Source organism: Chironomus tepperi, unplaced genomic scaffold (genome assembly GCF_022539635.2).
Source record: "Chironomus tepperi strain 1889 unplaced genomic scaffold, CSIRO-AGI_Ctep_v1 contig_284, whole genome shotgun sequence".
Taxonomy (NCBI): Eukaryota; Metazoa; Arthropoda; class Insecta; order Diptera; family Chironomidae; genus Chironomus; species Chironomus tepperi.
In genome coordinates, this window is record NW_027226406.1 from 150,284 (window position 1) to 165,158 (window position 14,875).

At 34.3% G+C, this 14,875-nt stretch overlaps 1 protein-coding gene across 6 annotated transcripts in view; it reads right to left on the bottom strand.

Moving 5' to 3' along the window:
• Positions 1-12,379: 12,379 nt before the first annotated feature.
• The window catches only part of LOC139091997 (rac guanine nucleotide exchange factor JJ), a 32,864-nt gene continuing 30,368 nt past the window's right edge, over positions 12,380-14,875 (bottom strand). For 5 of the 6 annotated variants that reach the window (XM_070642272.1, XM_070642274.1, XM_070642271.1 and 2 more), the window contains one exon: positions 12,380-12,765. In XM_070642272.1, coding sequence (XP_070498373.1) covers positions 12,612-12,765 — 154 coding nt within the window. In that variant the 3' untranslated portion in view covers positions 12,380-12,611. Of the gene's footprint in view, positions 12,789-14,875 lie in introns of all 6 variants that reach the window. The other variant, XM_070642275.1, reaches the window with a different exon arrangement.

Here is a 14,875-nt window from a genome sequence, read left to right on the forward strand (position 1 = left end):
GTTGATGGAAATGAAAATCACTTTAAACTTTTCTTCGAGTCTATGCAGAACAGACATCTGGCTAATTAAAGAATTGTCCTGAATCAGCATTATGTGAACAAAATAAAAATAAAATGCTGATCTAGATTGACTGTTAAAGCGCATCGAATGTGATGTAATTGGCAATGTTAAATGTTGATGTTACGTTTTCAGATAATAAATACATATTGGGGATATTGACGTGGTTTCGATATTGATAATTGGAGTTGATTTCGAGTGCTGCTCTTTTTGGGGATTGTGTTTATTGGGAATTGGGGATGTTGATAGGATTGGAAAGTGAAAATATGATGATTTGAGGTAATATTTTGAGGATATTATTGGTTGTTTTGTGGAATTGGTAGTGGCTTTTTGAGAATTTGTTAAAGATTGGATTGAGTTGGTATTGAATGTAAGGAGAGGGATGTAATTTAATTAAGATATTGAATTAGAAATCTGGAAACGAATGATGCAGTAATTTTCATGTTTTGCAGTAAAAATGGACCAAAAACAGCAGTTATAGTAGAGTCAAGTCTTCTTCAAGTCTTTCTGTTAATTAAGCAACCAAGCAGAGCCATATTAACATCATTGTCCAGCTTAAGAAACCTTTTTTAGCCGGATATCTTGCATTTATCCAAATCCCTGCATTTCACACCTTGATGCAAGATTATTCCATGTTCCTTCTGTCCAATTCTACCCCCAAATCATAATCTTACTTACAAACAGCAATTAAGATTAGAATCTGCAAAATTACAGCTTCTGGCTGTAAATTTTAGGAAAAAAGAAAGTTTTGACAATAAATCACACATGGGCTATTATTAGCACCTCGGACAACAGAAACTCATACATCAAGCAGCTTCCGAACTCCTTAAGTGTCTTAAGAAAAGTTTTTTGGATCCTTTAAGAAGCAGCTGTAAGAAAGATCAATTGTTTATTGGATTTTAGCAACCACGTGTTTTGAGATTTCTTGTGATCCACGTGCTTTTGGAAGAAGGCAATTTTAAAGAAAATTGTCAATTATTGTAACTTATGATTTATGTTTTGGGAGTAGAATTGTGTTGGTGTAGGCTACCTGAGCTGAATGATGAAGTAAATTTAGTTTTTCGCAATAAAAATGAGTTACGAACAGCCGTCAGGATACTTTCGTGTCTTGTTCTTAACTCAGTGACGTAACATTGCTCTAGTGAACGTAACAAAGCAACAAATCACATATTTCACCATAAAATTGGATCGAAATCAGCAGACACGTTGTCGTCATGGCCACTTATTGTCTTGTTGTTAATACGGCGACCTAGCGATGCTCTGAGGATCACGTCGTACTGTCTGGGCTAACACCAAATAGTTTCCAGGCATGATTGTCAATTCCTGCAATCAAATCTCAATTCCAGCCCTCCCACATCATCCCACCAAGTTGCCAACTTGTCAACTCTTTGATTCTGTATCCCCATTAAATCTAGTTTAGACCCAAAAAGGAAGAAAAACTATTGATGTCTTTTTAATCCCCACTCAAATTCTTTTTTATCAATGATAACATCCAAGATACATGAAATCATGCGTGACAACATGCCAGAACATAAACATCTGTTCTTTAATCTTCGATACCCTTAAAGGAATTGAACTAATAAATTCCTTTTATTTATTGAACTTTCTTCAATCGATCATAAATTTTGCTCATAATACGCAATCTTTTTAAAAACTCATGAAGTTTAATAATTGATCGTTTAAAGGGTGAATCAGGGTAAGCTAACAGCAATATTACTACGTATGGTATGTAAGAAAAAGGTTCGATGTGATCATCGAAGCATCAGTATTATTAAATTTTTTTTTATATATATCCATTTCCCCCTTTTATCTGCTAAATCCATTCGATTTCATTCTATGAAATGAGCTTCAATTCATAATTTTTCAATTGGAGCGGGTGAAATAAGATTTAAAAGAGTTCATAATGTGGAACATTCAATTCCATTCATTCTTTTATAGAATTTATTAGATCCGTCTTAAATAAGACTAAGATTCAATTTCAATTTAGTTCAGCTTTACTTTCGTTTATTTTTTTTTTCGTCTCAAAAACTATGAAGATGTGTGTTTTTTAAAGGGGGCATTGGCATTTGCCGTCATCATAGAATTTTTAACTTTTACTCATGTAACATCTTGCAAAAATTCTTTCTTATTATTTTCTCTTTTCTTTGCTTTAGCTCTTTCTGCTCAATTCCATTGTTGTCCTTTGATTAAACATTTCACAACTTTTTATTTCTTTTACACAAATGTTTAAGGAATTGAGGTAGAGATGAAGGGTTTGGTTGGGATAGTTTGATGCGCATTTACTGGAATGATGCAATTTTGGAATTGACTCAAACTAGGCTTAAAGATTGCTTCTCATGGATTGCTACACGGTTTCCCGAAGTCTCGCTAATTTGATACATTTTTGAGACTGAAAATGAAGTCAAGACCGCGATCGTGACCGACACTACATGGGAATTCTTCGAAGTCTTGGTTTCAGTCAAGATTGAGAGTTTTGGGCTCGATCACGACTGAGAGGGTTGGTCTCAGTCTCAGTTTTGACCGATACCAAGACTCTCAGTCGTGGTCTCGCTCAAGACTGAGAATCTTGGTATCGGTCAAGACTGAGAGTCTTGGTCTGAGTCAGGACTGAGAGTCTTGGTCTTGGTCTTGAGAAGCCTTACTCAAGGATATCTTAAGGCAGTGTTACTTAACCTTTACAGCGAGTCAGACAGCAAACTATCATGCAGAACTCCAGTTAGTCAGTTAGCTACGATGCCTTTTAACAGTCAGTCAGTCAGACAAACAAATCCAACAACCGAATCAAATAAAATCCCTAAGATATCTGAGCTAAGAAAGGATGACAATAAGAAATTAGATCGTAATGCTGAAAAAAGGACGAACGTGTGCCCCAAATTTCAGGTCAATTTAAAGAAAGAATGAAAAAAGAAATCATCTCTGTGTTTACCGAGTGTCTTGGAAATATGAAAAGAGCCAAGAACAAGAAGAAGAAGAAAGAATTACAGAAACGTCTTGAAGTCACACAACTGCATTCAATACGGTTCTCCCTTTATTGCACAACAATACAGAAATAATAATAATAAAGGAGAATGAGATGAAGGAATTACTCAACCAGGGAAAATTGTCCACCTGGACAAGAGATGAATTTTTATCGAAGAAATAAATCTTCACATTATTTGTGCTACTCCTGCTGCTTGTGCTCTCCTTAAAGCTGTAAAAATATCCCCCATATTGACTCATGTTCTTTCTTGGTGCTCTTTCAAGTGAAGCTTGCATACATTAAGCATGTAAAAATTCTTTGTTTTTTATATTTCATCTTGAATATTTTTCTTCTTTTGTCTTCTTACTTCGGCATTGTTTCTAATGCTCATGCCTTCAAAAAAAAAAAAAATAAACAGACGTAATTTTTTTTATATTTGATGAATAAAAGAAGGCAGGCGTAATAAGGAAGAATGTAAAAAAATCATGCGGAAGGAGTTTGAACGATTTGCAGTGTTGTTATTCAAGATTATGTAGTTTGAAGCATGTTATAGGCAAATACGTACATTTTGTGGTAATTATGGAGTAGTTGACTAGTCTATATAGTCTATAAAGCAATGAAATGCAGCTACCCAGGTATATCAACATTATATTAACAAGAAAGGGGTCACCAAACCTCCGCACTCAAGCCTAGACCTACAATTCATAGTATGATCCGAACAACCACTAGGTAGCTTATTCATAGGGACCATTCTTACTTCCTTAATTTGCTGATCGTATTGAACAATTGTGATCCACGACCCTCCACTAAAAGTTAGTTATAACACTGGCAATGGCCAGCAAATTTTTAAATTAGAACGTAATTAACATACATCTTAAATACTTGCTCATCGTTGGATAACTTTGAGCTAAATACACCGTCAGCGGACTATACCTGAAAGGCACATGACGTGGTTATGGCTTTGAGTCGAATTTGACAGTTTTACAATCAGACTAGGGGTATAAAGACTTGTAACCATCAATTTCCAAAATCAACTTGTAGAAAGAAAGCAAAAATGTGTGTTGCTTAGTACTTAAGAATTATGAGTCACAGATAACATATGAATCCCGAATAGCACCAAGGTTCATACCGAATCTAGTCCAAAGTCAGAATCACGAAGGCCTAATACCGGAGTTTAAATCGTTTAATTGATTTATGCTACTTATTCGGGAATATCAGCGAAAGATTCTGATTCAACAAAGTAAACAGCCAGGAAACAACACTGTCAATATTTCTTTTCGTTCCTAAAGGTAAATTTTATCACGTGTTCAACAAAAATTGAATTTAAATTGTGCCATTAGTAGGTCTTTAAATTTACGATTTCTTTCCGCTTTCCTCCCTCAATTTCTTATTTCTTTTCATTTATATTCCTTGTTATGGTTTTAAATAATAGTCTTGTAGGTTTTATATACTTAAGAAAAAAGAAAGAAAGAAAATAATATATGTAAATGTGTAGGAAAGTGAAAGAAAGATTGATATAGGTGCCAACGGTTAAACTGCTTTTTTATGCACAATGATTTTCCGGCAAAAACAACAAAAAATCTCAAAAAACATTATTCATGTTCTATTTTTGGTTGTATAATATATACGTCGCGTACATAGTATCGTATTTCCTTACACTTATACTTATATGTTTTGAGAACGTAAATCAAAATTTATGACAGAAGCTCATGATGATTATAGCTTGCGGCGTTTACCTTACAAGATATGTTTTATGTTGTTTGGAGATCCTTAAAAAAAAATACATAAAAATAAATTTTCTCTTGTCATTTCATCTTCACGACCTTATGACTTTCTTGCTGCTAAAGTTATGAAATTATTCTTCTCCTATTTTTTTGTTCTTCTTTAAGATGCGGAATTCTTTTATCGGCAGCATTTTTAATTGACAATGGGAGAGCCACATTACCAACTGTGATATTTTTATGAGCATTAGTAGCTGTTTTTTGTGGAAATGAGGGTTTAATGGTGACAATTTGACTTGATGTCTGTATGTATTCTTAGTGTTGTCAACAGTGGGTTGTGTAGATCAATCCTTGCAAGACTTGCCTTATGTTGAATTCGCTATCTAAGTGAAATCGTTTTCTAAGTTAATTAAATGAGCCGATTGAACAAAAATCCGATAGAGTCAGACATCCATTAGATATTACAAGGATATTACCTTGCCACTAACTAGTTACAAAGTCTTTTTGCCCACTCGAGTGTAGTTTTGTAGATTAATCGGCAATGTGCACGATTCAAAATTTGTTGTGGTAGTTCGGAAGCCATTGGTTCGATTTTTGTCATTTCTGAGTTTGTGATTTTTAGATGTTTAGATTTTTCAACAGGCATGGAAGTCACATGGAGTCAAAATGACCAAAAATCAAATCTCAGATCAACTTGACTTTAGCTTGAGGCCTGGTTTCAACAAATCCAGCCATGAGTCAGTATCACGTTGGTCTGATGTTGGACTTTCGGTCATTTCAACAACGTGAGCCCTTCGCTCGACGCGTGCGGCCGACTTGATATGTTTCCGACTGGAATTATATCAATATCCGCGTCGCTCTGGTACTGAATTTTTGATTGATTAGTCAATTAGTGATTTTTGAGTCAATGTCACTTACTTCCTTGGCGAACGCGCACGGGGGCAAATTGCCGCATTTAGAATTCTTCGAAAGCTGGATCTGTCTTTAGATAACTTCTGCAAGTTTCTAATTCCCAGCACTTTTGCATCGTTACTCACACTTGTCAATGTCACTTGCAAGAATTTAATCGCTTGATGTATGAATTATTTCGATTTAAATTAAGAGCAAAACAATGAAGATTTAAGTCCATAAAATGACTAATCAGATTTTTTGAATCCCCATCCTCCCCTTTTACTATTCAAACGTCTCTAACCATGCTTCTGAATGTCCCATACACAGCAAAGTCAATATCAAGTGATTGACAAATTCTGAGCTTCATTCAGGATTTATTGATAAACAAAACTATTGTAAAATATCATCAAATAAGTTTACATAGACAAGATTGATGTGATTAACAATCGAAAATTCCCAAATATCTCTGATTCCATTCAGATTTCCGAATGTTTACACATTTTAACAAATTTATAAAATTTTCACAGGTTTACAGAGATATTTACGCAATCATTTGATTTATCAGGTTTTACACAAGTTTTGTAGGTTAGAGATATAGACATATTGATAGATGAACAGATATTTAAATAGACAGTTTGATGGATGAACATCTGGATTAGAAAGTATAGGCCAGAAAACAACCAAGAAAATGTAGATAAATTGACGAATCGATGCGACCTAATTGATGAATGACTATTTTAATGCGTACCAATTCTTTCACATTCCGTGCCTTCTCAACTTCCTTCCGTATCAAAAGTTTCTTTTGTTCTCCTTCCCTTCCTCACTTTTACCTCAATTCCCATTGTTTTCTTCCTTCCTTAAGTTAAATATTCTCCTTTTTCTCATGACTCATACCATTAAAAATCAAAGACTTACATATCCAGTTCTTATGAATTACGCAAGGAATAGAAATTACGCAGGTAAATTGTCCCTCACCCTAAAAAAGAATTACATCCCCTACGAACTGTGTCATTATGGATAGAAGCAGTTCCAATTTGCATCGAAACGAAATAAATCGTGGGAAAAATTGCGATGGAAGTATCTCAAGATTTATTTTTTGTTATGTTGGAATCGCTCGACTTAATATAAATCAACATGTCTTTCCCCGTTCCTTTAATTTTAGCCATTCCTATTCAATATTGTTTACAATTTTCACATTTCTATTTCCCATTCCCATTCCCATACACATAGACAGCTTGTGTATGTGAATTTTTATGTCCATAAACAATTATTTATACGAGATTCCCTAAAATTTATTGCTTAGCATCCTAAATGTTAGACAACCAGCATTGCACAACCGCTACTGAAAATATAAAAATAAAATGGCACAATCAGCACAATGTAGGTAGCAAGTAGATTTAGTAGTGCTTCTCAAACTTTATTTATTCGATTGCTGCATTGCACTTTTATTCCATCACGTTTCTGAGGTGCTTTTTTATGGTTGCACTTAATGGAATTAGAATTGTATTGATGTTGTTTCTATTCTTATACGATGAGCGAGTGGATATGCTTACTCTCTATATATTTCTTCTTTTTTTTGCTCTATATTATTGGACATTTAGCAACACCTGTACGTGATAAATTGAAAATCAATGACTATAGGAGCTGAAATGTTGTGAGGAATTGTTGGTTATTGAGTGTGGCTAAAGCGCATTTACTGTTGCTTAGTTCTATTTCATAATGATTCAGAGATCGGTCTCTGGTAGGAATCGAACCTACGTAATCACAAATGAGTGTTTCAGATATCCGGTCTGTTATCTAACTACTTAGTTACAGAGGTCTTACTGTCGAACTGGTAGATTTGCCTGCATATGAGTTGATACCTAATATTCCAATTGTATTAACTGATTCTGGATTATGTAGGTTTAAGAACGATCTAGTTTGAGGCTTTTGTATTGTCAGAACCAGAGTTTGTAGGACTTTTGGAGTCCAGACTCTAAATAAAGTAGAGGCGCCTTCAAAATGGTTCTACGGCTCTGATCAGAACGATATGTCCAAGCAACCAAATCAGTTAATAGTAATTCGCAAGCTTGTCAAATGTCAATTGCAGCTAGCTTTCCACAAGTAAATATGAAATTTTGGCTACTAGAGATGATGTTGCCTGTTCTCTAACAACATGCTAGCTCAAAACCACAGCGTACATTTAATTTGTTTCAAAAATCGCTCGTAGATAAAGCCAAAAGTCATCATTTGCATGCTTTTAGACCGAATTGCAGAAATAGGTAAATCGATCGAAAATGCGGTTCCAGGTCGACGTGACTCTAGATGGCAAGAGATCGCGCGGTAGGCCAAATAACTCATGGAAAGAAGCTGTCGATAGAGATTGTGTCACACTTGGAATTGAAAATTGGCAAGTGGTAGCCAGCGATATAGCCAGCTTCAGGAGCCGACTGTGGGAGGCCATGGATCACACTTGATCTGTACGGCCAGTGAAGTAAGGAAGTATGTCGGATTTAAGATCGATTACCCGACGTGCAAATTGTGCTATTTGGGTAATTCAAATAAAAAGCCTTAATTCAGCCACACAGTCATTTCAAACACAATGTCTCATTTATCAATATAAAGCCTCAAACCAAAAAGACAATTCTAATACACATGCCATTCAGTATGCTTTAAAGTGGACATAAAATTAGTCTTATGTTGTCTGTGAATAATATTTAATGACAATAAAAGCACATTAAGCAAGTACATTTTGACATATCAATGGAGATAATCTAGATACTAATTTTGAAGATGGATATCAAATGCATCTTTATGATTGTCTTTATATTGTCACTAATAAGTAGACTAAAAGTCAATAATAGATTAGATAGGTACACATTAAAATTGAATGAGCAATTTAAAGGCATAAATAATCATGAACTATACGAATTTGTCATGAGAAATCCACACATTGTGAATAAGGTAAATTTTATGAATAATTAAGGATTTATTATCGCCCATAAATCATCTAAATGTATGGATATCATTTATTTTAATGTCACGTACATTCACACATATGTATGTAACTAACATGCTTATGCTTAATTCTAATGTCGTGTCTAAATTTCTTCTTATACTTTTAGTGGATGGACTCGATAAGCTATTTTATGGAATCTAATGAAATGCCACATGGCGTGGGAAAAGTTTATGAAATTTTTGTAGGTATGCTGATGACTTTTATTATTTTACAAGTCGTGCTGCTACAGACAGTCGTGTTAGGCTTTTTAATTGATGTTATGGTGGAAGTGGAATGAGATGTGGGTGGATGATTTATAACGGTTAAGGGGATATGGATATACAAAAATCATAAAGGAAGTATAATTAAGCATAAAAAGGTGGCGTTTTGGTATAAGAAGTATTTATGACTAATGAATCAGGTGGATTTGCTGTATCATACTGGTTGTTAACTTCTGTTGTTAACTAGTTTATAGTGTCGTTGTGTTTTGATGTACATTTTTATGGGTAGAGTTATGAATGTTATACTTTGTTGTGAGTTTTATGGCTGATGATAGCAAAAAAAGGATTGAATTATTCTGGCCTTGACCGGAAGACTATGTTGATTCGAATCTCGAATGGTTCGAATTTTCTAGGAGCATATAGAGCATAAAGATGCTCATTAAAGGGACTTTATTAATTTTCTGTCAAGGTAATAATCGACGAGACTTAATATGAAGTTTAAGCTTAGTTTAAGAACTAGATTCTAGACTTTGATTGCTCAGAATCGTTGATTCTTACATTACTGTATTGTTACTGATAGTAAAAGCTTGATTCATTGTTTATTTTGATTAAGTTTTTAAAATTTTCTATCCTGGACAGAACACGGAATAGAAATTCGGCTCCAGAGCGACTTGACTCTGGCCTAAGGCTGGATTTCATCGAATCTGATCTGGAGTTAGAGTCACGCTGGCTTGAGATCAAATTTTCTGTGAATTATTCACTGTGTATCTTCCGGATATATTCAATATCATTTTATAATCCAAATCAGAATCTGAGAGACAGAACCAAGAGCTTCGGAGTGTAGTTTGACTATTTCTTAGTCACTACATAGCTATTAGCCTGAACCTTTTTTTATCCAAAACTTGTCATTTCCCCTCTATCTCTATGAATTATCAAACAGGTAGTCTTCAAAAATTCCTAAAAAGTACTAAATTGTGTTAAATGAATCATAGTTATAAACTTATTGAATAAGAATGTCATTCATTAGTGTGCCAAATAAACAAAAATCCAATTTGCGCCTACAATCCTTTATTTCTAAGAACTTTCATCCCAACTACCGACAACAAGCTGTAAACAAACATTTTCATCTGAAAAAAGTCCTGAATTTTTTTACGTGCAAAGATTGATTCGAGTTCTTATGAGATAAACACGTAATCATTTCCTTGGAAATTGCCAACATCAGAATTGTCACAAGAAAAATTGGAAGTACAAAGAAAAACAAGAAAAATTTATTTCTTGGAACAGAAACCAAATTCAAAATGTTACATAATATTTGAGGAAGTACTTTTGTAAAGAAGCAATTTTATTTGAATAATTGAAGAACGATTTGGAAGTTTAGGTTTACTTTGATTTTTTTGAGGGTATTGTTGGAGGGGGAGTTGGGAATATTGGCATGTTGTGTGATTTTTTAGCTTTAAATTCTTGATAAATACATCTTAAATTTGAAGATTCTTCAATTTTGGAAGAATAAATTCACAAAATATATAAGGGCACTGTTTATTTATTACGTAATGTGCATCCTTAACTATATTTCTATTGTTTGAGGACACCCTTCCCCTCTAAGATCGTTTGGTAGTATTTGATGAACAACCCGTATTCCGCAGCACATTCGTGTGCTAACAATTTATTTAGAAATGTCTTGAACCCAATGCCATGTGCGGTTCTGGCCAAGACTTACTTTCAAGGTATGCCGAGAAAAATAAATGGTTGCCATCACTGTCTTAAGAAATCACCAAGAAATGACGTCGATTTATGACCCTACGTTCAAATCAAATTTCACAAAATCCGGTTCTATGCTTTGGTCACCTGGCCTGTGGACCACGATTTTCGTTTTTATCATGGCATATGATTTATGGACCCGAGTGGCACAAATGAAGAAAGCTCCGTCACGTCCATTTGGCATCTATAAGGACACCAACAGGAGACGACTTTTATTCATAAAGGAGATTAGGCGGAGCTTTAGAAGCTCCGTGACGGAGCTTTCTTCATTTGTATCACTCTGCTAAGTAAGTGACATCATACCAAAATGTTCCCAAGCCAATAAAAAATTTACCATTTCATCCATAAAGAATATCAAAAGAAGCCTTTACAAAAAACTAAATCAACCATAAAAAATAAAAATATAAATTTTATATCCATAAGAAAATCACGTTTCATCTTTTTTTTTCTCCATCTCATTCCAGACACTTACTCAGTCTACTTTATAACAACGAAATTCGAAGAAAGGAAATCCATCACAATTCAAACGGATTCATATTTTCTATTTCTATCATCCTTTTCAATATCATTTCATGAAAATTGTAATTGTTCAACATTACAAATTGAGCATAATTTCAATATCGATTCGATGCTTTTTCAAAATCTACTCGGTGATGTTATGAGGAAATTTCTTTTGGAACGGCTTCAAAGAGCTTTGACGAATCTCAAATTGATGCTTTACAATCTACAATCGGATGGATTGCTTGTGAATTGAAAGTTGGATGTTGTGAAGCAATGGGAGTATTTCTTTTGAAATTTGAGAGATTTTCGAGGGGATTTTAGTTTTTGAGGATTGTTGTCAAGGCTGTCTGGGGATGGGCTGTCTGACATTTCGGAGGCTAAATTAATTTTTGAAAATTTTTGTGATTTTTACACGCTTTTATTTTTTTTTTGTAGAATCTTCAAACCAATAAAAACTTATTTGACTTGATTCATCTTAGAGTGGGTTATTTTCTAGTGTGTGGCTAATAGAATGATCTGGTGTGAAATCAGATATACTGAACAACATACCGTGTTCACTAAGACCATCCTACGTTCCCAATATTAATGATAAGATGTGATGTTGTCCTGACAGCCCTAACGGATTTCGACCAATTTTTAAACGATAATTTGGTTTGGATCCCACTAAGAACTGTAGGTCCAAAGGGTGTGTTTTAACAGATTTAAATCGCAGTGCCTCCAGCTCATAAGGCTGCGTCCTTCAAACATCATACTATACAGACGAAAAATGCGATTCGCTGCATTGACTCGCTACAAAAAGGTAAACCTCATTTGTTGCAATAAAAATGAGTCAAAATCAGCCGTCATGGTTCCATCAGAGCAACGTTACAACTTACCTCGACTGTTCCCTAGTGAACCCACTGGGCTGTTCGGATCACTCTTGGTTCAGATCACAAAAACATATACTCTTGGTCCAAACTCAAAATTAATTCAAATTTTGTATGAAAAGTCAAAGTCGAGTCGATTTCCAGCATTTTTTTTTTTGAGCTACATATATATAAAATTCACGTCGACTTCGAGTTCTGCTCATAGGGATACCCTTGGTGAAGTACATACCTTAAGTAGCATATATCAAGAAAGAGTCATCCATCCGCAGTTATTTATAAGACTATTTTGCAATTCGATCATTTTGTAGACCATTTTCCATCAAGAGAAGGACAATTCCCTAAAATCACTCTTGTCTGCAGACCATGCCCTCACCAAAAAATCCCATTAAAAATACAGCCTTATTGCATTTTAAAAAAGTTCTCGTTTCTTTATTGATTTTCTTTTTTTTTTTGTATTTAAATCAAGTTCATCAAGTCATTTCTTATAGTAAAGTATAAAAGTACAAATAAAATAGTTTAAATGCTATATTAATGCATAAAATGTAGTTTCTACTAGATTAAAGTAATATTTAAAGTAGGGAAGTTGGACATAGGGTAAGGAAAATTGGGGAAATTGGTTTGTAATAAAGCTTTGATTTATTGTTATTTGTTCCTCATTATTTATTCGCTCTTCATTTCCAAATTGGCTGATTCAGGCTTCTTTGTATCGGAAGTAGCTGGTGGATTTAAACCTGTTCCGGTATTGGCATCGTCATCTGTACGTTCAAACAAATAGCTACTGCCTAAAGATTGTGGTCGGCCACCATACGAAGTGCTATTAGTGGAGAAAGAAGAATGCTAAATTTGTCAGCAACAATTCAAGAGGATTTTCGATATTTTTTTGTGTGAGTGGAAGTATGGAACACAAAAGTTTAATGTTTCGGATTTTTTTGGATGAAAATATATAAATGATGGATAGACAAAGACAAAAGAGAAAAGAAAAAAGAAGAAAAAAAAGAAAAACAAAAAGTAAATTTCACATGCAAAATGTTATTTACAAAATAAAGCAATTGAAATGTGATTCTGGACAGTGAAGCACCCTTCTTTGGTTCTTATCTCAAAAGCATTGTTCGAGAACTTTCGATGCCCGAGCGGTATGGACTGACAAATCTGAGTTATATGTGGAATTTTGCTATATAATCATATGAAGTTGAATAACCCTCGATAGCTCAGTGGAAGAAGCGTGCGACTGGAAATCGTAGGACGTGGGTATGAGTCCCATTCGAGGCCAGCTAGAGACCAACATGAGATCACCCCAAATCATCTCAATTTCACTTCCATTTTAAGAATACTTCATCATATACAGTCAATGACTAACCTGCACCACTCGGTCCTGCTACTAAGATACGTTACCATAGCTATACATTTTTTGTGTATATGTGTGTGAACATGTTTGTGTCATGTGTTAGCATTGTTTTACTCTTTTTTTTTCATATACCACAGATTCTGTATAAATTGTGTTCAAAATTGTAATTAAATGGACATGTAACTGCATGGTAACAAATAAACAGAATGTGGTTGTCCTGAGGGTTTGGTTAGATATTAAATTGGATAGACATAATGTTTTTTTTTGTGGTGGATGATAATTTTTGTTTTGGGGGAAATTATTGTATTGTTGATGAATTAAAGCTGAATTTGGGGATTAATAATAATTATTTAAATGAGATATTGTGAAGGTTTAATTATCTATAGATCCCGAGCAGCAATTTGCCGCATAGAAAAGGTGAGTAAAAGTCCACTTTGACAGGTATGAAGTAGGATATTAGGAGCCATGCCTTTCGGTGAGTGCACAGAAAGCCAGTTGAATATTTGACATTTACTTCATGTATGATGTGTGGGTATACATTTCAGGATCATCAACCCAATAGTAAAAATGTGTCGAAATCACACGTCATTGTATCCACATGGCAATTTTGCCTTTGCATTACTCTAGAAACACCTTCATAACTCTGTGACGTTTTGTTCTTAACTAAGCTACATGATTTCAGAAAGGCATGAGACGTAAAAAGACGAATAATCTAGTTCCACGTTAGCTTGATTCTAGTCTGGGTCGGATTTGGTAAAATTCATCACCAGGACAGAATTATGTTAATTTATCCGGGAAAATGGGTTCTCTGAGATTCTTTTTTCTAAGAAATTCTTAAGATTGCGGTACCGTAATCCCGTGATTGAGATTTTGTCCCAGGATTGAAATTCCTACTTAAGGGTAAATCGCCGTATACTCGAGAAATTGGTCCTGGAATTTACATTCTCGAATAGCTCAAATCGGTTAATTGATCCAACATGCAGCCCAGATCCGCGTGACTCTGACTTTGCCGGATTAGATTTAAATCTGACATCATGTCAAAATTACGTCGACTTAGTGCTAGATTTTGGATCGATAAACTGACTTGTTCTGTTTGGGATTATGCAGAGCTTGAGAATGTAGGAACATACATCATGTAAGTCATAAGTACCTTCAAATATAGCGCTGAACTTCAAAGAAAGCTACATAAGTCTAAGTGTAACAGCATGAATAATATTAATTGTAACAGCATGCTAAAATTAACAAGTTTCATTACTTAAATGAAGTTTCTTATATGCACAGTCTCTTCAGAAATTATTCACAAAATACATCCTAAAGTAAGTATTTCAATAAAACCTGAAACTTCCTCCTTGAAAAATACTTTAATATTATTTTAGTAACAAGATATTTACATTCTCATACATTGTTGATAATATCATAACAAACAATGATACAACAAGGAAGTGCTTCAAAACTATGAAGTGCAAAAGAAATATTTTTGATAAAGTCTTAAGTATGAAAATTTCTACGTCTACATAATTTACACACACAAGAACTTAATGAAGTTTTTTAGATGGAATTTTATGTACAACACACAAAA